Raw genomic sequence first — 27,403 nt, forward strand, 5'->3', positions numbered from 1 at the left:
GCCAAAGTTTGCTCTGTTATCAGTGTACATTGTGTGTGATCTTTTCCAGCAGACTCCATGACCTGCAAAAAACAGACACGTTCCCTGTCTCTTACATCTCCATCAGGAGCATAAGACAGATCTTTCTGTGCATCCTGCATGAGGCACATGAAGTTGCAGGGCCAGCTGGGTGTGCAGGGATGTTGTATTAAACACTTCATAGGCTTTTCTTAACTGGAAGTTTTAGGGAAACCAAGCTCTTAGGAGTTGCCATGTAGTCTGTCTGTCTGTTGTCACCCACAAAAGTTGTTTTACAAGCTTGTTGGTCAGCTTCAGTAAGGTTGGACAAAAGGAGTAATTAAATGAAAAAATAATGAAATTCTTGGAAGCAGTATGGAAATGAGCACTGCTACAGTACAGAGCCTCAAATTAGTGTCTCTCCCTGAAAAGTGGTTTTGGGTTAAGCTGAGCTGGTAGTGGATTTGCTGGTGTGACCAAGCAGCAGTGCTGTATGGGCCCCAGCAGCACAAAAAGGGCCTTTAGGAACTCAGGATGCAATAACTCCCAAGGATCTACTGTGAGATGGGCAGTGGTGGCAAGTGGGATTCTTTGGTTCTGCAGCTCTGCATATTACTTGGTTGAAAAACGTTTGCATAGTGTGAAAGTGGAAAGCTGCTCTTCTGGTGTTTAGAATTGGTCTCTATTAGCTGGACAAGATGGCAGAGACCTTCCTCCTGATTACCCACATTACCCACCTCTTCTCCAGCTGAATCTTTTCTCCCCTCTGTCTTGACTGTGCTGCCAGGCTCTGGATGGCAAGAGCACTTGCTGGGGCTCCCTGTCGAGCTTTAGCTGACAACACATGAAGTGATGTGAACACCTGCTTTCTCACCTTTGATGCCTTAAGCCCCTAATGGTTTTTTATTTTTCTAATATTGGTAAGCCTTATAAGCTTTATAAGTAGATTTTAAAAGCAGCAACCCTCCCTCCTTTGTCCCTTGTCCCTTATCCCTTTCCCTCTAGCACCCGTTTACACATTCCTTAACCCTCTTACCCCATTCTGTGCTCCCTATATCAATCCTACTCCTGAAACCAGTAGAAATGTTTAGTCTTTTGTCAAGGGAAGGCCTAGATTGTTGGCAGAACAGCATATCAGGGTTTAAACCACAGAGTACGGTCAAGAATTAGGTAATTATGTACCCTTTGTGCTCTGATGATGGTGAAGATGGGATGAATAGGTGGTCCCAAAAAGCCCCCCGACTCAATTCTCAGGGGGTGGACCTGGGGCGGTCCAGAGTAAAGGCCACAGGGTGGGCACATCTGGGATTGGATGGATGGTATTATAAAAATGTAACCTCTCGGGCACAGGCGCGAGCGTCTTGTAACATCTTAGCCTTGGCAAAATAAACCCTTTCTTATCTCACCCCTAATTAACTGCTCTGGAGATTTTTTCAGCACTTAAATCCCACAGTGATACCTTTCTTTAATTCCAAGTTAGGTTTCATGACTGCACTCACAAAGAAACAGTAGGAAATCCTCATAGAACAAATGCAGTGTAAGCTTGTTTTTAAGTTTTTAACTGTTAGAATTTGTATATGCATGGAGCTTTCATCTCTGTAGGGGTTGTTTCCGTACTTGGACAGTTCTATAGAAAAAGCAAGTTATACCTAATGCTAAGGTCCCCTACTTTCGTGTTTCCCTTTCCCTGCAGAGTTACAGGCACCTCAGCTTTTGCTTTTCAGTTTCACACCCAAACTTAATCCACCTTATCTCTGAAGTATAGCCAGGTCTCTGTTACTTTGTGCTTTGTCAGTATGCACATGCCTGATTAGCAAGAGCAGCTATCTCTAGATGATTAAGATAAAACTTCTGGTTCAGATCTCTGGAAAGATGTGAGGATAAAAAGGAATTACAGAATTGGCTGTTTCAACAGTAATTTACTGAGCAACTATAAAGAGAGATAAGGATTGCCTCCTGATTGATTGATTGATTGATTGATTGATTGGGGTTTTCCCCCCCCCCATATGTTAGAAATACATGAAAACTGAGACATAGATGGATGTATGGGGGAACATCTGTGCTCTGTTCAACATGCATGCAGGAAAGACTGAAAACTGAGGGTGAATGGGTGATGTCACTGAAGCAGGGCTGTTTGGCTAACAGAACCATCCGTAATTACAGCCAGCTAACAGCCTGGTTACTGTACTGTGTCATGTAAGCATTAGTGAGCTGCTCAAGGTGAACTTTGAAAGCTGGTAGGAGGAGAAGGTGGTATTCTCCACTCTCTCCAGAACCCTGCAGAAAAGAAGGGTGTTTGGGAGAGGTGGGGGGGCAGGAGAGCAAAAGGGGTGCTGGGCTGGTGAATGGGCAAAGCGTGCAGGGTAGCTGGAGGTTTCAATGTGCTCAATGACAGATGAAATTTTGCTGGACCAGCTATGATATCCTAAAGTCAAAGCTGCATAACCTGGGACTGTATGAGGAAGGGGTGTGTGTTGATGTGAATGAAGAACAATGAACAGTGAAGAACATTTTGAAAACTGATTTTTTAGTAATTGGTGTTTCTGCTTAACTTTTTTGCTCTTCCCCAGGCCAAATCAGTAATTAATATGTTTCCTGCAAATTTGCCTTGTCTAATTTTGGTCACATCTCTGAATGGTTTGACATCCCATTGAAGGAAATATAAAGACAGGTAGGAGGAGAAATCAGCATAACATGGAATGAACATAAGAAACACCCACCTGTCCTGTTATGGTGTTGTTCAACTAGAAAGGTTTTATTAAGTATTGGATAAAACCAATGAAATTACCTGCACTTCACATCAAGACCTGTTCAAATCAAGACCTGTTCAAATCAAGACCTGTTCAAATCAAGACCTTAGGGCTTAACTGACCTTTCCTTTGCAAACCTCCATAGTGGTTTACAGAGCTGCAACTGCAGCATGGTGACCATCAGCACTGTGGAATGTTCCTGGGCTGTTTCCACAGAACAGAACTGAAATGAGCTGATGTATAACCTTGTGCTTCTCAGTAGTTACTCCTCTGTATTAATTTAGGATTTGTGTTTAGTGGTACTTAAACTAAGTAGCCAAAAGGATCTGGATTAATTACTTTCGCTCATTTAAAGGAAACTCATCCCAAATCAATAATATTTCTCTATCATTTGCTACCACCTGATCCCATAGTCTTTCCTTTGTCTCTTCCCATGTCTGGCAGAGTTAATTGGGAGTTCTTTTTGTATGAGGATTTATGTGGTGAATCTATAAGAAAGAACAACTTTTACTGTGGAATTTTGCTGTAACATTTTCATCCCTTCTGAGTTTGGCCCTGATTTGTTTTCTGAGTTGGCTGAGAAGGGAACTGAAGCTTCTGATACCAGGATTCCCTTGAAGATCATACCTTAATAATCACAATTGTAGTTAGGGAAGTGGTGGAGTCTTGATCAAAGGAAAGTCTATAGTCCCCACTTTGCAGAACCATAGCAACAGGGCAATCAAGTCCTTAACTGGATCTTGCCAAATTTCTGCTAATAGATGTGGAGGCTTGGTAAGCAAGAAACTCAGGCTTTGCTGTAAACTGGGAGGTGTTGGGTTGTCTGTCACAGAAAAACCACTGACAGCTTTTGGCACCCTGACGTGGTTTTGTAGAAACATCTGTTGCACGTCAAGGGAGCTGTTTCAGCTCAGCTTACCATCCAGGTTACAGAAAACCTGTATAGTTCATAGCTGTTTAAGAGAGAGTATTTTGGAGGTATTTGTCAGTCATCTATTTTCAGGGCCCAGTTACATTTATCAAATAATTCAGTGAAACTCTGTTAACCCAGCAGCTCTGTTACTGATCTGTAGATTTATTCCCACCTCCCCCATAATTTCAACATGTTCTTGCAATTGATTATTACTCACATGAGGCTGGAATAGTGGTGGGAGAAGGGGTGTTATTTAGAAACTGGCTCGAGAAGTAAAGTGTATTTTCTATAATTAAAACAAACTGCACAATGCTGCCAATGGCCCTATTGCAACTGAGGTAGGTAAGGAGATTTAAAGAAAAAATTTGCCTTGTTGCAAATGTTATTCTCAAATCATGGAATTTGAAACAAAACCCATCACATCTTTTTTTTAAGGCTCAGCTTTCTGTTCTGCATTCTCACTGTAGACTAAATTAATTTTCCAAGTGTTCAAGGTTTATTTTGAAGACAATCTGCTTCATTTAGAGCAGAAGTGTACAGGTAGTCTGAGTGCTTAGAGCACCTTTCTTGTAAGAGGCTCCTCATGTAGACTGTGTGTAGACTTGAGCTTTGGGGACTCATGGGAGCCATGATCTGTGTTAGGAAAAAAGAGACATTAAAAATAAATACCTTTTCTCTACACATATTTTTTTAAATACATCTCCCTATATATTTTTAAAAATAGATATATTTTGTAAGTTAGTGCAAGCAAACAGTGATGTGTGCAGTTCCTTAGAACAGAAATTAGTCTCATAATGCCATGACAGTTCAGTGGTCATACATGTGGATGCTGTTGTTCCAGACCCCTGATACTATGTTTGTTGCACTTAAAGAGATTGGTAGTTTAGCAGGATGCATATACAAGTATGTTTTGTTGGTGCAGGTTTTGTTTGCTTATGGTTTTTTAAAGCAATTCTTCCACATACGCTGACCTAGAATATATTTTTCCTATTGGGAGTGCCGTAAATGAAAGCCAGATTTATTAAAAAACTACTTCCTTTTTGAAAACCTGGTCATAGAAGGTGGCAGGGAAGATAGCTTAATATTTGAAACAATTTCATGCTTTTTCAAATCGGTTCACTACAGAAGGTTAAGATATATTCAAAGGAAAGGAAGGTTCACTTGTGAGCACAGTAAAGATAGGTAACGTAATGCCAAACTTAACTGATTTGAGAGCTTTGTGATTATAATTCATGTTGTAAAGATACTGAAGCAACATGTTCCTAGGGAAGCATAAGTAGAAAAGAAGAAAGATGACTCTGAAAGGATGAATGCCCTAGAGGAAGTGTTGAAGAATCCAATCTTGAATCACATGAATTTGCACTGACAGAGCCCTGGAATAAAAATAAAATAAAAAATTGCTCCTTACACTTATGGTGACAGAGCATGGGTTTCATCTCTCAGAATCTCAGGTGTTTTGCACATTAGCCTCTTGTCACAGGTTTCACACAGAAGTGAGACCAATTTGTAGGTAGTTGGGAAGAAACCTTTATTGTTGAACTCTTCCCATGTAGTCTTTTGCAAAGAAAGCACAGACGTAAAATCCTTGCTTATGCAGCTTCTCTGTAAGGACTTCTCTATTTTCAGCTGTGGGGGTGAGAGGATCCAGAAAGCAGCCAACAATGTTCCCAAGAAATAAAGAATAAGCAAATGAAACCAAAGGCCAATAGTTGATTTCCCCTTCTTCCCCACCCTATCATAGAACTGCTTAAATTTAATCTGAGAGGCATATACTGCCTATAAATTCAAAGAATGCTTCCTGTAATGGAGGGGAAAACATTGTGCTGTACAGAAGAATATTTAGAAAGTATGCGAGAGAATTATTTTGCAAACTCTTCCTGTCATTCAGTGGACACATTGAACAAGCAGGATCTGTGCTGCCTGAACAGGGAAGAAGTTGTAAAGCAAGAAGGAGGAATCCCAGGTAATAGAATAGAAAATGTCAGAGCCAGACTTTTGCTGTGTCTCTAGCTTTGGTCCTTTAGTTTAGAGCTATGGCTCTGTGATAGGCAGTGCCTTAGCTTGTCTAACAAAATGAATTATTTATTTGTTTGTTTGTTTGTTTGAGTGAGCAGGAATTGGTGTTCATAAATTGTTTGCTCTCAAATCTGATTGCTGGCTTTTTTTGTTTATTAGATAAAATGGACACACACTTGGCTATTACCTTGATGTGTCTGTATTGACTAATGATACATATTTTAAAATCTAAACAATAGGTATATAATATAGGCAATGGTAATGCAAGCCCTGACAAAATAGTACATTATCTTATTCCTGAATAATTTTAATTCATGTCTTCAAACTGTATTAATAGTGAACATAACATTTGGCAGATTCAGCACATTAATACTTCCAATTCCTTGATGACAAAAAGGTGCCTCATTCTGAACAGCTTATAATTACTCTTCCTGCAGTTAAAACTCTTCTCATCTCTATTGTGTGGAAGTAGCTGGGGTTCTTCACTATGGTTTGCAACTTTCACCCCTATTGGCTGACTGTTAAATGGTGAAAACAGCCAAGAAAAGTGTGTAACATTCTAATTTAAGCAGTTGCCTTAGGTTCTTCTTCATACTAGTTCATGAAGGTGAAGTATGAGAATGAGCTGAGCCTGAGGTTTAGTGAGGCTTGGTAAAAGCCAGGAAGCTTTTGTGAAAATGTGTCAAAGTGTAAGTTCTTTGCTGAAGGTTTCATTGGGTTTTTTTTATAACTGTGGGTAAGACCAGTTTGATGACAGCTGGTAGCACAGATATGTGATGCAGCCCTTGTGAATGGGGTGGAAGCCAGGAACTAGCCAAGCAAGAAAAAGAAATGGAGCTTGAGTCTCAGCTTCATGTTTTCTTCCCTTCATGCTTCATAGCAGCTGTGTCATGCTGATGGTGAAACAGCCAAGGAGCATTTTTGGTGGCCACTAGGATTTTAGGTGGATTTAAATGTTTTATCAGTCATTCCACTCTGGTTTTCCTGAGTGGTTTAATGCAGTGGTGGGAAATGGTAATGAAAATGTTTGGAGCCATATTACAGGTAGGGCCTATCAACTGGTGCAGATAAAGAACCAGCAAGCATTAAAGGGAGTAGAGACTTCTGGTGGTCTGCTGGGGGAGTCCATGGCTTGGTGAAGTCTTCCCCCTGTAGTCCCCTCTCTGCTTCACGTCCCCCACTTTGAGGTGGATAAGGCTTGGTGTGGCTTTGAAAGCTGAAACTTCTTCCAGTGTGCTGAATGAAAGACGGAGGATGAATGAGGAGCGGCACACAAAACAGTGATGCAGGATTTTAAAAGCTAACATTAATAAATGCATATTGACGCTGTCACTAAATTGAGTAAACATTACTTTTTCATAATGAACTCTCAATATAAACCTAATACAGAAGAAGGAAGTGTTTAGAAAAACAGCTTGCTGGGGTGGAGACAAAAAGGTGTGCGTGCTTTGGGTATGGTGGGTGCTGCGGCTGTTTATCGAAGTCTCATTTCCACATTGTTAAGAATGGGAGGAGGCATCAAAAACTTCTAAGGAATGGAGGTAGAGAGAAATTCTTGGCAGAGTGGGAATACGTAGCGACACCTTGTCTGCTACTGAATGGTTCCACAGTCATGGTACGTCTGGAAGAGGCACAGTTACAGTTTCTCTTTAGGGCTTTTCTGCTGCCCCTCAGTGCCTCCCCATCTCCTACAACAAATGGTGCTTTCTGAGAACTGGTACGGGCACCAATGCCTACACCACCACTGAATACATACGCTTCCTCTCACAGGTGGATTTGCTGAGTTCTCCAGCTCTTTTCCTGGTCTCTGTGAAGGAAAATCCACACTCATCCCTACTTGCATTTCTCAACCTTGCCTACCCGTTTCCAACGTTGGCCCAACTAGAATACTGCCTCATCTCTATCTTGGGTGTCAACGAGATGTCCTCAACAAGGTGAGTATTCTGGGTGTCACAGGGTTTACTTGGATGAGTATATGAGCTCCATGTATCTTTATCCATGCTTCTGTCATGCTTCATCCTTATAGCTATGAAACAGCTGAAGCAGGTGCAGGTAATAGCTGCCTGCATAAGCCATGGAAAGCTGTGTGAGAACTGATGATCCACCTGGCCATGTAATTAATCTACGTGCCATGTAATATGAAACCTGGTCTTCTTCCTCCTTCGTCTCAGAGAAGATGATATGGTACTTTCCTCAGTAACCTATCAACCAACAGCAAACTATCATATCTGCCATTACAGCAGGTGTACTTTCCTGTGTTTGTTTTGGCAGATCTTGGATGGTAACACAATTAAATTTAATGGTTACAGTAGGACAAAGGAAGATTGTCTGTTTTTTAGTATTTCCTTCAAGTGCTAGAAAAAATAGCATTTAAATACCATGAATTGTGTAATAAGGGACTACTGCAAACAAATCTTTGTACATCGACTGAAATGTTCAGACCTGGACAATCAGTGGGGTTGTTTAAAATGAGCTTTTATGGTAGCACTGCACTAAGAAACTTCTACTGTTTCTAAGTACATGTACATTTAGTAATTTTTGCTCCTAAAGTATAGCCCAGAATATTTTTGTGTATTTAAAATGGTCAGCAAAGTCATCAAATATATCACTTGTAGGATGCTGGACTATCAGATGTTTAAAAGAGCTTGTCTCAAATTGCAGTAGGTATTTGCTTCCATGAGGAGATCAACTCATATTGCTTCCAGTCTGAATCTTGGGTCCCTTCACAAAGGAATTTTTATTACTTCTGCTGCATGTGCCCTCTTGCCTCCCATATTATCTGACAGTCCTATTCAATCTCCAGCAGCCTTCATAAGCTGGCATTAAATACATGGACAGGGGAGAGGGAAGGGGTGCTTCACCCTACCACATTGCCTTAATTATGTGCAAGGCTTTTGTGTATGGTTTTGTATCCATGTACAAAGCTTAAGACAGGAACTATCCTACATAGTCCTGTAACTGGATCACATTCATGTACTTTGACCATTGTATTTTTCACTGTTTTCTTCTACTTTCATTCCATTCCAGTCTGGTCATTAATAGGCTATTTTTAGTTATTTTAAGGGCATTTTTGAAACCCAAGTAATCATGTAGAAGGTAATTGTGCTTTAATAGTGAGGACAGAAACGGAGGATAGTCAGCAGTCATTGCATCTACTTTGTCCTTTAAAATCTTCCTTGTCTTTATTGCCAGGTAGTGAATCAGCAACTCAAACTTGATTCACTTATGATGGATGTCAAAGCAGCTTATTACTATTCCTAAGTAATTTGTGGCCCCCAGACAAAAGACAGCAGGAACTAAGTAATTAAAAGGAAAAAAAAATTCTTTGCTTTCAATGGTAGGGTATTAGAAAGATGCTTTTATGCTGTCTGTTCCAGTGTGCCAAGGGCAGGTGCTATTCTAAGACAGGGTGTTCTCTTCCAGGGCCAGGGATGTGTTACTTTGGGATGTGACTGGAACTCCAGTGGTATGACTCCTAAATGGTGCATAATCCCAGGGGGTTGAAAGAGGCTGTTCCTTGCAGTAAATTGGTGCATATGAATAAGCGTTGGGCACAGGCATGGTATGTGTGCCTCTCCAGGAATGGAATCCAGGTGGTAGCAGCGGTCAGAACTTCCATTATAGGGCTGGAGGAGGCTAAAAACCTCAACTACTGCTGGTGAGCCCTGAGTGTGGCAGAGCTGGCTACAGCTCAGCCCCGGGGGTGGCTCTCTTGTCCATTAATCTACAGTCTTGACAATTTCCGTGTGTGTTGAAGGAAGTCCTGCAGCTGCAGATACTTTAAAATTAATGTAAGAGCCCCAGGAGTTGGTTGGATTGGTACTTCTTCACATACTCTTGGGAATGAAAATCAAAGACTACTGTGTTTCCCATTTGGTGTGGAGAATGACAAAAATGACAGCATACCCCCTACAGAAAGTTCAGAAAGTTCTTACTGCCTGGTGTCATCCTTGACAGTCAATCTTTTGGAAGTTTTTCCATTGGCAACTAAAATACCTCTTAGATTTCTTATTCATTTTTAGGACAAATACACATCTTATGATTTCAGATCTACTTACTTTTTGTATCTTTTTCCTCTTTGAACAAACACGGGAAATGCTTTGTTCTGGGCAGGTCACTTGTTCACTGCACTGAAGTAGACATTAGTGTCGGTGGTTTATCCCATCTCTTCAGTGTACATGGTTGCCTCTGGAAAATGCAAAATGGCTTCCATCTTTAATATTGGAAAATATTAATAAGCTGTGGAAACAAATTACAATTTCTACCTCGTAGAGTCCACGTGATGTTTCCCCAAGTGTCGGCAACTCCCAGTTTCCCGGATTTAATCACTTTCTTGATTTAACTAGAAGTGGTAGCTGGACATTGGCACATTAGGAACACAAATAATGGATCTCTGCTGCTCTTCCTTCAACATGCTTTGCTTCTGGGGAAGCCTGTATCCTATACAAGGATATTGGGGAGAGCAAGAAGGATGACTCTTACTACATTGTTTGCCCAGAAATACCTGGTAAGAAAGCTGGGAAGTAAAGAACATTCAAAAGTGGAGGGCCAGAAACAAAAAAGTAGGGGTAAATAGCAAAGTTCTGTCTTCGTTAAGACACTCAAGGAGCTGGGAAGTGGTTAAGTTTGCATGCCCTGGTTTAATGGCCTTGTGGGAGGTACTTGGGACAAGAAGCCAGCTTTCTGTTAAGATTAAAATAGCTGTTTTCTATTCAGGTCCAGATTAAAAAAAAAAATTGCTGAAAAATTCTGGTAAGATTTCCAAAACTATTAAGATGTAGTTGTACACACTGACCTTATTTTTGCCTTCAGATGCTATCTGTGAGTTATGTCACCAGACATACTGATTTTTCTAAAATTAAATTGTCTCAAAAATATCAGCAAAAAGAACTCTTAATCTGCATTACTAATTTGACCTGATGATTTAAAGATTTTGATATTTTATCAAGATGAGCCTACCTTTTTAGGAGCTTTATAAGCTTATCTCAGAGTGAATGGCTAGGGGAATGCTTCTCTTGTTGCAGGACTGTCATGATCTTTTAAAATACTACAGCTACTTGCCATTAATACCTCTGCTAATAATGGTTTATTTGGCAAAGATATGCAAACAGAAATGCTTCGTTTGTGTCCTTCAGCAGAACTATTGATTAATTCAGGAAGGATTTAGGAGACTTTTTATATTTTTTACAGATTTCTTTCTATATGTTTAAGTCTGAAAATATTCATAATATTTTTTGCAGTGTTGCAATACTAAAAACCTCATAAAAGTTTTAAGAGAAAAGTTTGTTTCAGTTTTGGGTCTCAGTGTGATACATTGTGGTTATCTCTGTGGCATTGCAAGAGGGTACTGATATTCATTGCTCTTTGTGAAAGAGAGGGAGACTAAATTCTAACCTCGACGGCAGTGATAGTGTCCTTTCTGAAAGTTAGTATAATAGAAAAAAAAATCTGTATTGTGGTTATGGGCCAGAACAAGCCTCCTACTTACACCTCAAGGTTTTTACCAGCATTTAAACTGTAAAACTTTCTGCTTTCCTGCTTACATAACTATTCTCTTTCTTTTCTTCCAGACCTGCATTTTATTTCCTGGAACAAAATAACATTTTAGGGTGCTATTAATTTTCAGATTAAACAAGTCATAAAATGTAAATAAGCTTACAAAAGAGCATTTACCTTCTTTTCACAAAGTTGTTAGTATTAGGATTTCTGGATCTTCCTCCCATCGTAATTCACTTCTTCCTCTTGGGTGCCTTACAATTAAGGCACTGTTATAGTTGTTATACTGGAGCAGGTTGCACAGAGAATGATTGATACTTTAGAATAGAAGGAAGTATAACTTCTTTCTTTAGCCTTAGGCTGAAAGACAAGCACTAATATTTTGGGGTGGTTTTTTGGCTTGTAGATCTTGGACTTGGCATCTTTTGTTCCCATTTGAATAATCAATTCCACATCAAAAACCTTGCATAACTGTGGAATTGTGATGACTGGACTGTGTAGCTCACCAGCGTTTATGTTTTAAAAGAAATAATAAGGTTTTCCATTCTTCTAAATTCATTCCCCCCTCCCCCTGCCCCTTAGCTGTATTCTGAACAAAAATGCACCATGGCAGTCCATTTGTTCATCACCTCCCTTCTTTATACATGAGAATGTTCATGACCCTCCATGTACTTTTGTACTGGCTATTCCAGTTGATCCTTCCTCATCTTCAAGCAGTGACAACAGGGAGTGAGCTGGTTTGGAGTCAGTATTTCAACTTAGTGATCTGAAACAAATAATCTTTTCACAGAAGTTGATGCTGAAGAGCTTGGGATGCTGGAAGGGGAAAGCTGTGTAGCCCAGGACAGTGAGGGAGGGATGCTGGGCATCGGGGGTATCCCTTGCACATGTAAGATACCAGGAGTCAAGCTAGTCCCCTGCACCAAGAAACCCATTCCCAGTACCTTTCCTCTCTGGATAATTCCAAATATTCCCCTATTCCCTTACAGCACTCCTGCTTTTAAACATGTCAATATGTAAGGAAGGTGCAACAGCATCAACTGTGAAGGGCAGGCAGGGCTGAAGGGAGCTTGCTGGTTCAGCCAGGGAGATGTGCAGGAATGGGGAGGGGGAAATCAGTGACATATTGGAATTTTCACATTCCCTTAGAAAAAAGAAAGCCCCTGAGACCTGAGAGGAGACTACAAAGGGCATCCATTTCATTTCATATTTCTCACCAATACCTGTGATAGGGCAACCTCAGATATCTGATTGGGAAAACACATATTCAAGTCAGCACATGGGAAGTGTTTGTTGTCAGCTTGCACAGTGAGAATTTAAACCAAAATAGCAAAAAAGTCATTCTCTTGGAAGTGATGCTTCAAAGTAGCAGAAGGTATTCTACTATTATTTCTGTTCTTTGTAAACTTTGTTTTTATGGGATTTGCAGTCCAAATGTTATTTGCACGCACTGGATGTCTCCTTAAAAGTTGTTAAAAGAATTAAAAGCTGAGGAGTTATCTTTTTCTCAAAAGAATGTCCCTTATACAGCTAAAGGAATTCCAACACAAATTTCAGTTTGTTTTTTAGCTTTGTAATGTGCCAAAGGTACCTTTTGACTTCTCTAGGCTTAATCTTTCTCTCTCTCCTAGGAGCTGATGCAGCAGAACGATATTGGCTACGTACTGAATGCCAGCAATACTTGTCCGAAGCCTGATTTTATTCCAGAATCCCATTTCCTCAGAGTGCCTGTGAACGACAGCTTTTGTGAGAAAATTTTGCCTTGGTTGGATAAATCAGTCGATTTTATAGGTGAGAAGAAAATTTAAATTCTTTCTCAGTTTTTTGATTCCTCTGTGTGTCTGCCTTGCTGTTACGGTTGGAGAAGCCCTGAATGCTTTCTGGGTGGTATGAAAATACCCTCGGGATCTGTGTACATGATCAGCATCTCTTTATAAGCACAGAAGCAAAATAACACAGCAAAGTAACATTCTGCCACTGCATGTTCCAGCATGACAGAACAAAAACACTTAAGAGCACAACTCTGCTTTCAGGCAGCCTGGTAGAATCCCAATATATGTCTGCAGAGAGTGAATTAGAAATTTGGACATACAGCTTCTGTCCTGACCTGTGAGAAGTGAGCTAGCCAAATTTGAACTGGCCAAATTGTTCCATTATGAATGCTTGCTTGTTACTTGTATATAAAATTAGAAACAATTACCTTTCCCAGACATCTAAATAGGGTGGTTTATGTGCACATTAAATTGAGGTATACTGTAACTGTGGTATGTTTCCTGTGTGTGTTATGCTTTTTCTATACTTAGTGCTGTACAGTGCTGGAGAAAAGAAGTGATTTTTTTGTTAAAAGCTTCCATGAGATTTGTAATTAGCAGTTAATTTGGAAGTTTTGAATAATTTTAAATAACATTGCTTTCTTTGCAAACTTTTCATCATGGTAAAATGCTGCCGACTTTGACTCTTGCCAATTTCTTTGCTATGTAGAAAAAGCAAAAGCATCAAATGGCCATGTGTTAGTGCACTGTTTAGCTGGGATATCTCGCTCTGCCACAATTGCTATTGCCTATATCATGAAGAGAATGGATATGTCCTTAGATGAAGCTTACAGGTAAGAAGAAATTTCCTTTCCATACTAATTCTTGTCCCTGTGTGCTTATCTTACAGTGAATGATAAAATGTTATAGGACCAAGGGTAGAAGCAGACATTTTACCTGGTAGTTCACTGTCCTCTGCACACTCTTGTTTGAAGCATAAGACTTCCTCCAGAAAAAAATTAATGGTGTTGAATAGACATCACACAGCTCATATTAACTGCCCACCCACAAAAAGGACTTTGCTCCAAGTAGGCAAATACATGGAATGTAAACTGCCTATTAAATGTATGTATATTCTCCTGGTTCCAGCCAGGAAAGGGTGGGAGCTTGTGCAAGCTGATGTTCCAGGTTATCATGTCAGCTCGACTATTCCTTAGCACTGTTGGCTCTTTCACAAATTAAAAAAAAGCACTAATAAAAAATGCAAGTTTTGTTTGACATTTTTCATGTGCTTGCCTGCATTTGTGCTAGTATATACACATATACACAAGTACACCTTTCCATTTTTCTCACACTGGTTTTAATGACTGCACACTCATCTTCTGTACACTTCCCCAGAGAGATTATATTTTTAATAATATTTAATTTTCCCAGTGACATATGTGTGTTTGTACTACATTTAGCTCCTCAAGGTTTCTTCCCTTGTTAATTCTTTTGTCCAGGAATGTTTCTTTAAAAAAACCCCAAAACCAGAGGAGGAGGGATTTGGGCAGCTTTCTGCTTTGCAGCCTGTAAAAGCAGAGTATTTATTTAGCTATGTTGCAAATCAGACAGGTAGGAAGTATGCTTTTGTATTTAACTTTGAAGTATATGACATGATTTCTATTACTTAGGTCTTTCATACATTTAGAATTCTGGTTCAGCAAAACATTTTCAGTATCATTGCACCTTCTCCATATTCAACCCAGTACATGACTGTGTGCTTGGATTGGCACACCTGCGCCAGTCAGGCTGCTTCCTACAGGACCCAAAAAATAGGTGAATTTTTCTAGGGATTTTGCTTTCCTGTTGCCCTTTACTGTTGAACACCTACAGGACTTGAGAGAATGTTCTTTGTTTTAATGCTGCATTTGCACCTTTCTGTTTTTCTTTTTAATTATCATATCAGTGGTCAATACCAGCGTGGGGTAGGAATTGCTGGAACTTGCTGGATAAGGTCAAAATCTATCATGGCTCTTTGTCTTGCCTGACAATGATAAACAGGGTAGGAAGTGCTCACTGCAGTAACAACAGCATGAGAGAGGTGAAAGGAATATGTGATGTCATCCCTTGGAATGATGCGGAAGGTGTCCACTCTCTGTAGCACATGGGAGACAGTCTCTTGGCTAAAGCTCACATGTTGTTCATGCAAAACTTGAGGAGCTCTTAACTCCAGTCAGAAACCAAGGTAGCAAAGATCCCACTGATGAAGTAAATAAGGAAAATGATGCACTCAAATCATTTGTGGACATCCTGAAGAGTTAAAAAAATGCTTTCTTCCCCACCCACTTTTTAGCCACCTTTAAGTAGCTATAGAGACAATTGACAGCATCCAGCATTATTTTGCTTAAAACTGCCTTTTTTTAACTCCATCCTCAAGTTACTTGTGCTTGACTGAACCCTAGTCCAAGCTAAGTTAAGAACAGGCTGTAGACATTCACAACATTCGCTTGAGGGTTATCTTAGGTCTGAGCAGCAGGTTCTTTAAGTAATTCTTGGTTTTTTGTCCCTTCTTACCAGATTTGTGAAAGAAAAGAGGCCGACTATTTCTCCCAACTTCAATTTCCTGGGCCAGCTTTTGGACTTTGAGAAAAAGATAAAAAACCAGACCGGTCAACCTGGACATATTAGTAAGTTGAAACTTCTGCATTTGGAAAAAAGCAGCGAGCACGTGCAGGTCCCAGAAGGAGGGCAGAGCAGCCTCTCCATGAAGCAGCTCTGCATCACTGCTACCTCCGAGATTGTGGAACAGAAACCCACGGACTGTGGCAGTGCCCCACGCGGGCACCTGTCCCCTCTGGAAGATGGCCCACTGGTGCAGGGCATAAATGGACTGCACGTCTCCCTGGATAAGGTGGAAGACAGCAACCGGCTGAAGCGCTCTTTTTCTTTGGACATCAAATCTGTGTCCTACTCATCAAGCAGCAACTGTGTGACTGCGTCGGTTCAGGGCTTTGCCTCCTCTGAAGACACCCTGGAATACTACAAACATGCAACTGCTTTAGAGGGTAGCAGCAAGTTGTGTCAGTTCTCACCTGTCCAGGAAGTGTCGGAGCAGACCCCAGAAACCAGCCCTGACAAAGAGGAAGCAAACCCTCCCAAAAAATCCCAGAACACGTGGCAGCTGGACAGCCAGGGCAAATGGCAACATCTTGGGAGAGCCAGTGGCAGTGCCACCACTCAGCGGTCGCTCCTGTACCCCCTCCACCGGAGTGGGAGCATGGAAGACAACTACCGAACAAACTTCTTGTTTGGTCTCTCCACCAGCCAGCAGCATTTGGCAAAGTCTGCTGCTGGGCTGGGCCTCAAAGGCTGGCACTCGGACATCTTGGCTCCTCAGACATCGGCTACATCCCTGACCAACAGCTGGTATTTTGCAGCCGAGTCCTCACATTTCTACTCTGCCTCAGCCATCTACGGGAACAGTGCCGCTTACTCTGCCTACAGCTGCAGCCAGCTGCCCACAGGCTGCGAGCAGGCCTGCGCTGTGCGCAGGAGGGCAAAGCAGGGGGACCGAGGGGACTCCAGGAGGAGCTGGCACGAGGAAAGCTCTTTTGAAAAGCAGTTTAAGCGCAGAAGCTGCCAGATGGAGTTTGGGGAGAGCATCATGTCAGACAATAGATCCAGAGAAGAACTGGGGAAAGTAGGCAGTCAGTCAAGTTTTTCAGGCAGCATGGAAATCATTGAAGTGTCCTGAGGAGCAGCAGGCTTGTGTGACTGTATCAGAGTCGCTTCCCTCTCCAGGCTGCTCCCCCAGCATTTGAGAGATCCCTGTAAATCTGAAACTGTGTGTAAAAAGGTGGGGGGAGGGAAGAACCTTGAGGCTTCAGTGTGAATGCAGCAAAAGGTTAGTGCCGCAAAGAAATGACGGGCAAGCGTCTGCCCGAGGACACCAGATGTACCGCTGGGTTTTTCTCCTCTCCTCTCCTGAAGAAGGGCAGAACACTTCAAAGGTCTTTCCCTGATAGAGGAAGCAATTGTATGCAATGGATTGCACAGCATTTCAGTGGGTTTTATAAAGGAATCTCTCTTGGCATCAACCTTGCTCTGGTTCCACTGAAACACGTTCCTACCTGTCAAAACTAGTTTTGTTCTCCCCTCCTCATGCCCCATATGTTCACCAGTGCACCTTAGCCCTGACACTGAGCCAACCTCTGGAGGGAGACCTTTTTTCTGTAAGAAAGGAGACTGGGAGCAATTCCAAAGGACATAGGGACTGGTTACAGCAAAGCTTGTCTGAACACACATTTCAGACAAATGTAAATACTGGTGTAACTATTGTTCTAATGGATAGGCTTTAAGTGATTTGCTAGAGAGCTGCTTCAGAGAAAAAAAAAAACAGTACCTCAAAAATATAAAAAACAAACTAGGGCTTTATGGCTGCCACATGCTGGTAGTCAGTTCATCAGCAATGTGAACAAGTAACAACTAGCCACATTTGATTTTTTTTTTTAAAGCTGTCTACACACAAGTGTTTCAATTGGTTCAGCAGCAATGCCTAAAAGAAGATGAATGAACCATACTTAGGACTGTTTCCCCCAGTCTTTTGATACATAATTCGTATTTTTTATATTAAGCTGGCTTCTGGGAGAGGGGTAGTTGCTTTGGCTTCTAAGCTGTAATGGAGTGGTTGATAGGTAGGGTTACAAGTGGCTGCTACAAGTGGCCACAACATGCTTTTCTTGCCAGTTAATAATTCAATAGGAGGCTCTTGAAGGCTTTTTTGGTTTGGGGTTTTTTGTTTTGTTTTTGTTTTGTTTTGTTTGGGGTTTTTTTGTGGTTTTTAAGATAAAAATGGGGTAGGCTTTTATCCTTAACTGAGAAGTACCACTGAGGAACTGCTCTTCATTTATGGTCCCAGTCCTACATGGGGTGGGGGCAATGCAGGTAGCTGGGTTTTATTCCATTCCAACATGGATTGAGACTGGCTTCTCATTAGTTTTGCTGACTTCATCAGATAAAGGGAAGTCTGGCTGGCTGCCCAAGGAAAACAGAAGGGGGCTCCAGTGTCCCATCTCATAGTGTGTGTGAAGGAAAGGGGGTTTGAGAAGGGACAGCTTTCCATTAAGGGAAGCCACTCCCCTCCCACACTCACAGCTTCAGAGGAACTCGATCCTGGCCATTGTTCTCTGTCCCAGTGTAGGGTCTTGGTTTCCCAGCATGCTGATGTGTGATTTGTCTGCAGCCGCTCAAGGCTGTACCGTGTCCTCCCTCATCACTCCAGAGAAGATGCCAACGTGAGGAGGTGCCACATCCCTGCTGCCAAGGGGGTGTTTCACTGAAGATTAGGCACAGTCCTTCTCATGTTGTTTTTGACAGCAACCCAGCTGCTTCCCCTCCAGCTCCCATTCCTGCGGTAGCTGGGCTGCCCTGCTCACGTTGGTTCACGTGCCTGCGTTGCTGCAAGAGATTTGTGGTCAGTGAGGGGTGGTACCAGAGGCACTGTGTAAAGCTTCATCCTTCATGCTCTGAGGGAAACTGCACATGTCTTACCTCGGTCTTTCCCAGCTTCCCCTCGGAAAATGTGTATTGAGGGGAAACTATATTTTTTTTGTCCCATTTCAGTGCAGGCAGCTGAAAATTGTACATCACATGTAACAAACACTTAAACCCTGGCCAACAGCTTTAAAAAAAAATTTGTCAGCAGCAACCTGAAGCCCTAATTCAAGTGAGCAGCTTGGATTATTTTAGGGGTTTTTTACTGTAAGTTTAGCTAGTTTGTGACTCAAATCTCAGGTTTTACTATATTGAAAAGTGGAGAAGATTTTGTCATTGATATGTTTTGTGGCTAGGATGTGACTTTAATTTCCTACGGTGGACTGTTGAAAATAGCACTGAAAGCTACAGCATTGATTAACTTGATCCTAAAAAGTGCAAAAGGCGCAGAGAGAGACAGCACCAGGAGGCTCTGTTTGGGCTGTGCGTACGAGATATTGGAAGAAGAGGTAGCCCAAGCAAGGGACAAGTTGACATCACACATATCAGGTGTTCATTAAACATACTGGCACTTGTCTCTGTTTATGTATCAGGTGAAAACAATTACATTACAACTTTTCAGCATATATATACACATACTCTGTGTGTATATACCTATGTAAACAGTTTAACAGTGCTTCCTCCAGGAAAAGCCCATGTCTGTAATTTAAACCAGTTAATGGGGGTTAACACATATCAATCCCTGAAGACAGAAACAGATTCTTCCTATCTTTTGTGCTCCTTCAGACATGTGTGTTCCCCCCTTCTCTATGTTTGGGGTTTGGGTCTTCTCCTGTATTTGGGGTTTGTTTGCTTGATTGCCCTCTGAGGAACTGAAATCTGGTCTTGTGGCTCCTTGTGATTTCCAGTACACTCTAGTCCCTGAATGAATCAAAGCTGTAGGCTTGGTATTTTCAGGGGATAAGTCCCCATAGGAGGAAGCCTTAACCCCATGTCCCACACAGGGTGGTGCCCTGGCTCGTATCTGAACTAGAGTCCTGTCCCTGAACAATACTGGAAATGGTTTGTAGAAGTCTGGAAGGCAAAGTGGAGGATGTGAGAGGGGAAATGTGTACATGTTCAATATGAATATAATCTATGGCCATTGGTGTATGGCATACTTGGCATATTTGGTTTATGGCAAGCTATTCAAATGGTTCAGAGATGTGAGTTTCTCATCTTGTTGTGTCATGAGAATTACCTGTATGTATGATGAAATAAAATCAGAAATGGTACCTGTTTATATGAAGGGCTGAGGAAGGAGCTGTGGAGTGTGCATTACCTGCCTGCAGTACAACCTGCTCCTGAGTAGGCAGGACGAGCAGGGGGCTTGTCCTTTATCATACATACCCTTCTCTGCAGCTGTGCCTGCTCATGAATTACATGGCTTGAGCAGCTTGTAACAAGCAGCCACGATTTTATAGCACCAGTAACCATTTAGGCCTCTTACCTGTTCCTGAATACCCCACCTCTTCTGCTCCCTTGAAGAGCAACAGTGGCACTTCTCTGCATTTAACACATTAACAATGTCTAATACAGTTGTGAGTAACCTGTTCCTCAGGTAGCTGTGTTAGTCTTGTTGAAGCAAGTATTTCAAATGGATTAAGTTACCTAGAATGATCCCCCTGGTTTGTTTGTTTTTTTTGCCTCCCATACTTCTTATTTGAAGATTAATGTAATTACTTGTTTAAATACTTGTTTTGACTGATTCTGTCAGTCTTGAAGCATGCAGAGCAAGTTCTGCTTGCTGAGATTGGAGTACGCCCCTCATTGCTGCTTCAGAGAATAGCTCATACAAACTACAATGTTTGTGTAACAGCATCTTCAAACTCAGGTGCAGTAGCAGAAGGTTTTTCTTTTCTTAAAAAGAGAATTTCAAAGCATAATCCTAGAGAGGGAAATGCAGAATTCTTAGCCTCCCTAAAAGAAACCAAACCATCAGCCAGAGCACAAGTAACAACCTATGTGAGTTTCTGTGCTTATTTTCTACAAACAAGATGTAGCAACTCTTACACAGAAACCTGCATCAGATAGAGTCCATCCATCACCACCTCAGACCTGCCCTGGCTTTGGGGACTGCTGGGTGAGCAGTTCTCCTTCACAGAATCAGAATCACAGAATACTGAGTTGGAAGGGACCCACAAGAGGTGAATGGCCCATACAGGGATCAAACCCACAACTTTGTCATTATTAGCACCACTTTCTAACCAACAGAGCTAATCTCAGGGTTCCTGTGGATCAGGCTGTCCCATGCAGGCTCACGTATTGAAGAAGTTAAAACCTAACTGTGGCAGCTAAAAGCAAGCCAACAGCCCCCACAGAAGGATCACAGACCAGCTGAAAGAGGCCAAACTTGCGCTAAAAGCAGAGTCTCACCCATTCAGTGAAGTGCAAGGAACTGGGAGGAGGAGATGAGCAGCCAGCAGGGCAGAGGCCAGCCTGGAAGTCAGCCTGTCCAAGGATGCCCAGCTCCAGCTCCTTCTGTGATCTGGCGAAGAACTGATGTAAAGCATCTGTCAGGACATGGTCTCTATTTGACAGGAAGATATGTGTGGGAGGAAAGAATAAAAGAAACAGGATATACTCTGCTGCTCATGTTTAATCTGCCCACTCAGGCTTGGGAAAGCCGCTGGGTGCACACAAGGTGCAAGTGCCCTAACAAAACAGGCAGTGGTCTCACACTGCCAGTGCTTTGCACAGGGAAACTGCAGTCTTACACAAGTCTTGAGTCCTTGATCCCAGATCCTCATCACCTCCACAAGGCTGCCAGCACAGAAAAGGTAGGCAGCCAGCTGAACTATAGTCCCACCCCACTGCTGGTGAGTCCCAAGCATTGCTGCTCATATCACGTATTTAAACTGGACATCAGTGCCAACCAGAATCGGGGTGGTACTGGAAGAAAACTCAACATTTATTTTCACTCTGGGATACGTTTCCTTACAGTCCCAGGGCAGAGGCAGCCCCAGGGCAAGTGAGACCAGCCATGTCCACAGCACGAAGGTGGGTTCTGGGTACAAAGCAAAGCTCAGCACTGTCCACATAGGTCACGGCAATAAGTGGTGCACTGAAAATGAAGAATAAGCAAGGCAATTGGAGAAACAAAACACTTGGGAAAGAGCCACACCAAACGTTTTACTGCTGGAGCTGTGGAACATGTAAGCATGGAGGGAGCTGAACGGAGAGCAAATGTGCAAACAGGATAACCACTCATAAACCATGGAGCGCTCAGCCACAATGCTGGGAATCAAAATGCATGCTGGCAGCTTGGGAACAACAGGGACAGTACAGTGGTACCTCAGGACACCACTGGCACACAGTCAGAGAGAGGGGCTGGCTCATACAGTGCATGGGCTTGAGAAAAACATGTATTTCTACTCTTTCTGTGTAAAAGCTTAGAGGAGGGAAAAAACACACTTTAAATATTTCAGTATACTTAATTTAAAATGCATTTACTTAAAAAAAAACCCTGAAAAGTCTTTTCTGTCCCCTTCACCAGATCTTCACAGAAATTGCCCTGCAGATAGGTTGGCACTTTAGCACCCTGTCAATGCATTCAATTACAAAAGCAGAACAAAGCAAACCTCTTCTGCACAGGCAGCACACTGACCAGTGTGGGATGCAACAAACACCAGTGGCAGCACAAGGGGAGAGTTGCAACAGCAGTCAGGGGAAGGACCAAAGCAGTTCAGGCCAGCAGGGAACCACAGACTCAGAGACTCACTCTCCTCCCCAGCTTTTCAGAAGATTGCATATCAAGAAGCTTACCTTGTGCCCCAAACCACACACGACTTCAGAAAGCAGAAAAGGGCAGAAATGTCTGGTTTCAGTGGAGCACACCAGATTATTCTCTGTTCATAGCACTAAATTTGTGGTAGAAGTAACAGCTAGCACATTTGTGAAAGATACCTGAGGCCTCCTCCAAGAGCATTTGGCTTGGAAAAGGAAATTCATAAGCAGAAAGGTAATTTCAGTCACATAAATCTCCTGCTAAGCAGCATGGGAGTGAAGCGACAGTCTCACCCTGAGCATCACCTGCACCTGAAGCTGAAAGCAGCGTGTAGAGCAAAGGCAACAAGGAGCAGCCAAGCAACAAACAGCAGCTCAAGAAGATGTGGTATGAGACGTCTTCCCCTCAGCAAGAGGGCCAAAGACTTACAGTTAATGAAGGCCATGACAGTGTTTTAAATAAAGCTGTAAACCATTGCTTGAGAACAGTTAAAGGGTGCATGCTGTCTTACAGTACCCATACAAGTGACTCTCCTGTGGAACGGAGGTGATGACGTATGAGCTTTGGAAGAGGTTCCCCTTCACGTTTCAGCTCTGATTTCTTTCTAGTTAAGCTGGTAGGTCTTTCACAATCTGCCCTTGATGTATGGTAAGCTCTACCTGTGAGGCCCAGCAGCACAGCCAGTGTTCCTAGGAACAAGCATTTTCTCTCATTCTCAGCCCAATGCCCAGGTGTTTTTCAGCAACTGAGGAAGGAACTGATTTGCAGCCCTCGGTCCTGCAGCCTTCAGATGGGAACATAATTCATTTGCCCTCATTAGCACTGCATGGAGCAATGCTTTTATCTGATACTTAATGGTATGAGGCTAGATGTCTAGAAACCTTACAGGAGAGAACATCTCAAGGGCCCTGCCTTAAGATCCAGTATCAGGATCTTCCCACTAGCATAGGCTTCCAGCACACCAGGGTGTGGGATATTAAATGATCCCGTCTGGCAGACAGCTGAATGTTGCACATTTTAAACATCCAGACAGCATCATTTGGACAAACAGGACAAAAATTACTGCAGCTGCTATTTAAAGCAGTTCAATATTCTTGTGTGTCTGATGGCAGAAGGCAGGGACACATTCCATGATGGACAGTGACGACTCGCCTGGCCATGGCCATGATAAGCAGGTTCTCATGGGTTAAGTCTCACACTGTAAGCTTTTAACAAACCAAGTGTAAAATAGGGCAGGAAGCTTGAACAAGGATGTTGTATCCCATGCAACACACAGCATATGCCTATGTACATATTACTCTGTAAAACCTCTGGGGTGGGAGCAGCAGGCAAGGAGGCCTACTCTGCTGCCTTTGCTAAAAAAATCTCCTGCTGAGTTCCTTGGCCTCTCTGAAGCAGTCAATTGCTCTTCCCAGGGCATCATTCTAGGGGGCTTAATTTCTATAGGACTCTGCTTTCAGACAGTGTTCAGCAGGCCCTGTGGTCCAACCACCACTGTGGTTAGATGCACATCAGTTTGCTGCAGTCTGCATCACAAAAATTCACTCTACACTACATGGCCTTTGGGAATGCAACAAGAGAACAGTCTGTTGCTTCTTGCCACCAGGCAATAATTAATATAATCAAAAACCTACTGCATTCTTATTTCCAAATGCTCAGAGACAACCTTTTGCTGATTAAATACTCTTAAGTACCAAGATGTATCAAAGCAAGTTGCCTTTGGCAAGTCACCTAGCCTTGTGCTGTACTGGAGGCTGGTTTGTCCCTGACTCTCAAAGAGGGCCGTCCTCACCACTGCAACTGCACTCCTGACATACAACCACCCTTGGGGTTCATGGGCACTTCAGCCTCCTCACCAGCAACAGCATCCTGGGTCCAACAAAACAGACACAAACCTACCCTGGCCCAGCAAATCAAGGGCTCCTCACTCCTGGTTACATTCTCTTTCTGCTGCGACAAGAGCTGCCATGCACTGGTGATGCAGGCTGTTAAACCCTATTTCGAGATCTATAAATATTTTTACAGCAGCATGTAAAATATCCCTGTTTTACACAGGGGGAAACCAAAGCTCAGAGAGGTGCTGCCAAGTGCCTGCAGCCAGCAGACCAGCAACAGACTTGGCAACTACCCTGTCTCCTGTGGGTCAGCCCAGCAGCCGGGCAGCATGGATATGCTGCCTGCCTTCCAGCAGTGCCCTTGGCTTCCTTGGGAGAAGGCAAGAACATCCTGTTGCCTTTGGAGCAGGTGGTTGAGAACAGTCCCCAAAAGGCCATGTGGTTTCAGTCATGAAACAGTGTGCTTAGGCCAGCTCTCAGCACAATGGCAGCTAAGCCAGTGCAAAGACCCAAAGGACTTATTGTGTCTCTTCACTCCATACACCAGACAGTAAAGAAGCAAGTGCACCTCTCTGGTAGAAAAGACAGCACCAAGATAACTGGAGTGTCCCAATAAAAAAGACACCTCATGTCCAACTTTGGGATGGAAAGTGAGCAGGTTGGTACCAGTGCCTGTCAGAAGAACATGAAATGCCACCACCTGGGGCATGGGGACATTGCCAGGGCAAGGGGGAAAGGAACACTAAAGCTTGCTTAACATTAACTACATACATATCTAGAACAGTTATTCCTTTACAGGCTCATAAATTAGTGAGTCCATACAAACAGGAGCCTCGAGGACATGCCAAAACCCTGCAATGCAAACCATGTTAATTATGATAATAGGCAGATTTTAATAAGCCAGTTCCTGGCTCTTACACTTTCACCTATAAAACACACATATTTCCAAGGCCAGGGGATGTCAGAAATACCTTCCAGCCATCTGATCGTCTAAACCCCAGTGGTACAAAAATCATGTCAGAAGGTTCGTCACACCCTGTATCCCTTTGAATTTTTTTAGTAAAAAACAAAAATTCAGATGAAAGAAAATTCCTCCTCTGTAAACCCCAACAGCAATGAAACAAATGTCTCTGCACAGGCGGTGGTAGTAGTAAAGGAGACAGGAGGCCAAGAGAAGGGAGATGAAAGAAATGTAAATCATCTTCTCCAGACGAAGGACAGGGGAGCTCCTGGATTCCTGGTTGTGCAGTTCTGGCAGCTGATGCCGTTCTTCCTCCGATGCCCTGGCAGAGTCAGGCAGCACTGCCATCTGCTTCAAACATCTGCCAATCCAGCCTGTTGGAAGCGTGTCTGTGCTGAACACTGGAGCATGGAAGATGAGGAGGGGCAGCCTGCCGGGTCAGCTAGGACTTCAGCTCCCGGTCAGGTTTCATGCTGAAGGGCTCCAGCCTCTCGCTCTCCGGCAGCATGCTGTTCAGCCGCTCCATCAGCGGGATCGTCTGGTCGATGCCCATCTGGATACGGCGAAGGATGGCAGACATCTCATTGACCTTCTGGATCTGCTCCGCATACTTGGCATACTTCTTCTGGCGCTCCTGCATGAAGCTGTAAAGAGTTTCCACAGAGAGGTCCATCTGTTTAAAAACAACAAGTAGAGCAAGGCACATGAGGCCAACTGTTGCTGGAGACGTTTCAGCACTCTGTCTTTCCTAAAAGCAACCAAGAACCACCTTAGATGCCCCACTGGAGATACCAGACAGGTAGAAAAGAGCTCCTCGGAAGGTACATAACCAGTTTGTCACTAAATGGGGTTCATAGTTGTACACCAGGGGTGACATATGACAACCTCAGTTCTACACCCAAATACCTAATCAGAAGATTCTTTATTTGCAGGACTGAAAGCCAGCAGGCACTGCCAGGGATTTCCCAATAAACCAATATACATATCCTCCAAGTTACACAAACTCAGGGAATGCATGGCCTCTGCCTACACCTGTAGTATATTTTCACTGGAGATTGTTCATTTGCAAGCATTAAGCTCTGCCATACTTGCCAGTGCTAATTTTCCTTGGTTTAGCCAGGTTACTCTGCAACTAAGCCACAGTTGTTACTGCCATTGTCATCTGGAAAACTCCTGCCTTGAGAACCACAATGGATTGCTACTGTCCCTAATTTCCCTGAAACCCAAAAATAAGGAGTGTTATGAGTGACCCCCAGAGAGACATTAAGTAAATTAGCCATGCAATTAAACACAGTCAGTACCCAAACATGGCTCAAGCATGATGACAATGACAGGAACTGCTGTGCTGTTCCTACCACTGAGTGATGAAGGTAGCCTTTATAATTCACAGTCCAATCTTCTCTTCAGCCAGACCTGCAAACCCCAGGCAGAATTCAGTCAGTAGCTTCCGAGTCAGACGGTTTAAGCTGTTTTACACATTGTAAGACACACCACATGTTCAAAGAGTTTGGTAACAGGTCTGCTCCGAGCCCTCAAGCCCATATCTCGCTGTAGCTGCACTCAACAATCCCGGTTATTCCAGCGCACAGGCTCTTCAGCTCTCCCGACTCTGAAGACATTTTGTGGAAAGCAGTCCCTCACTTGGGACACAGCACATGCCCACAGGGGCTGCTGAGTGAAGGACAGAGACAGACACACACTGACCAGTTTTAGCCCACTGCCACCTCTTACCACTGTTTTTTCCAAATCTCTCCCATCTAATCACTCCCAGAGGAAGGAGGTCACTGCTCATGATGAAGCAGCCTCAGGGAATTGGTGCTGGGAACTCCTGGTCTACTAAGAAGCACAGGTTGAAACCACATCCCTCACACTTTAACTGTGTGACAGAGTCAACCCATTTGGCGAAAAACAGTGACTGTACCTGTCACTGGGGACAACACAAATTTATCAGTGTGGTGCTAAAAAACACACCGTGCTGACCTGATCTGACTTACACAGTACTTAATCAGCAAGTGTAATCCTGACCCAGTATCCAGTGGTGCAGGTTTGTAGGGGAAAGCCTTCAGCAGGGGGAGGAGTGGGTGGAAATGGTGCAAAGCTGGAAGGTGCATCCCTCACCGAGGATGGAGGTCCCACCAGGGAGCACTGCCGTCCCACTGGCAGCAGCAGGGTTTGGCACTGGGGGAACAACTGGTGTAGCTATATCTGCTGACAAACGTCCCTTTCAAGCCCTGGGGAAGAGATCAAGTCAGAAATAGTCAAGAAAATACTGAAAACCTAAGTTACCTTAGTAACTTAGTTACCTTAGGTTTTTTGTAACTTAACACAGCATTTAAAACAAACACACAAGTTTCCACTGAACTTGTCATGGGGATTAGGGCACATTTTTTCCTCTAGCACCTCCATCAGAGCTGGATACTCTTTAATTTCATCTGTACTTTCT

General features: G+C 43.0%; 2 protein-coding genes across 9 annotated transcripts in view; one reads left to right on the forward strand and one right to left on the reverse strand.

Annotated features, from left to right (window-relative positions):
* Window positions 1-19,686, forward strand: part of DUSP16 (dual specificity phosphatase 16) — a 62,717-nt gene extending 43,031 nt beyond the window's left edge. For all 6 annotated transcript variants that reach the window (XM_039387104.1, XM_039387103.1, XM_027709892.2 and 3 more), the window contains 4 exons: window positions 7,447-7,610; window positions 12,804-12,963; window positions 13,654-13,777; window positions 15,483-19,686. In XM_039387104.1, the coding sequence (XP_039243038.1) occupies window positions 7,447-7,610; window positions 12,804-12,963; window positions 13,654-13,777; window positions 15,483-16,659 (1,625 nt within the window). In that variant the 3' untranslated portion in view covers window positions 16,660-19,686. The remainder of the gene's footprint in view (window positions 1-7,446; window positions 7,611-12,803; window positions 12,964-13,653; window positions 13,778-15,482) is intronic.
* BORCS5 (BLOC-1 related complex subunit 5) overlaps window positions 14,261-27,403 on the reverse strand; it is a 78,981-nt gene continuing 65,838 nt past the window's right edge. For all 3 annotated transcript variants that reach the window (XM_027709898.2, XM_027709900.2, XM_027709903.2), the window contains one exon: window positions 14,261-25,633. In XM_027709898.2, coding sequence (XP_027565699.1) covers window positions 25,403-25,633 — 231 coding nt within the window. In that variant the 3' untranslated portion in view covers window positions 14,261-25,402. The remainder of the gene's footprint in view (window positions 25,634-27,403) is intronic.

This window comes from Pipra filicauda, unplaced genomic scaffold (genome assembly GCF_003945595.2).
Source record: "Pipra filicauda isolate LSUMZ 115617 unplaced genomic scaffold, ASM394559v2 scaffold530_size479538_pilon, whole genome shotgun sequence".
Lineage (NCBI taxonomy): Eukaryota > Metazoa > Chordata > Aves > Passeriformes > Pipridae > Pipra > Pipra filicauda.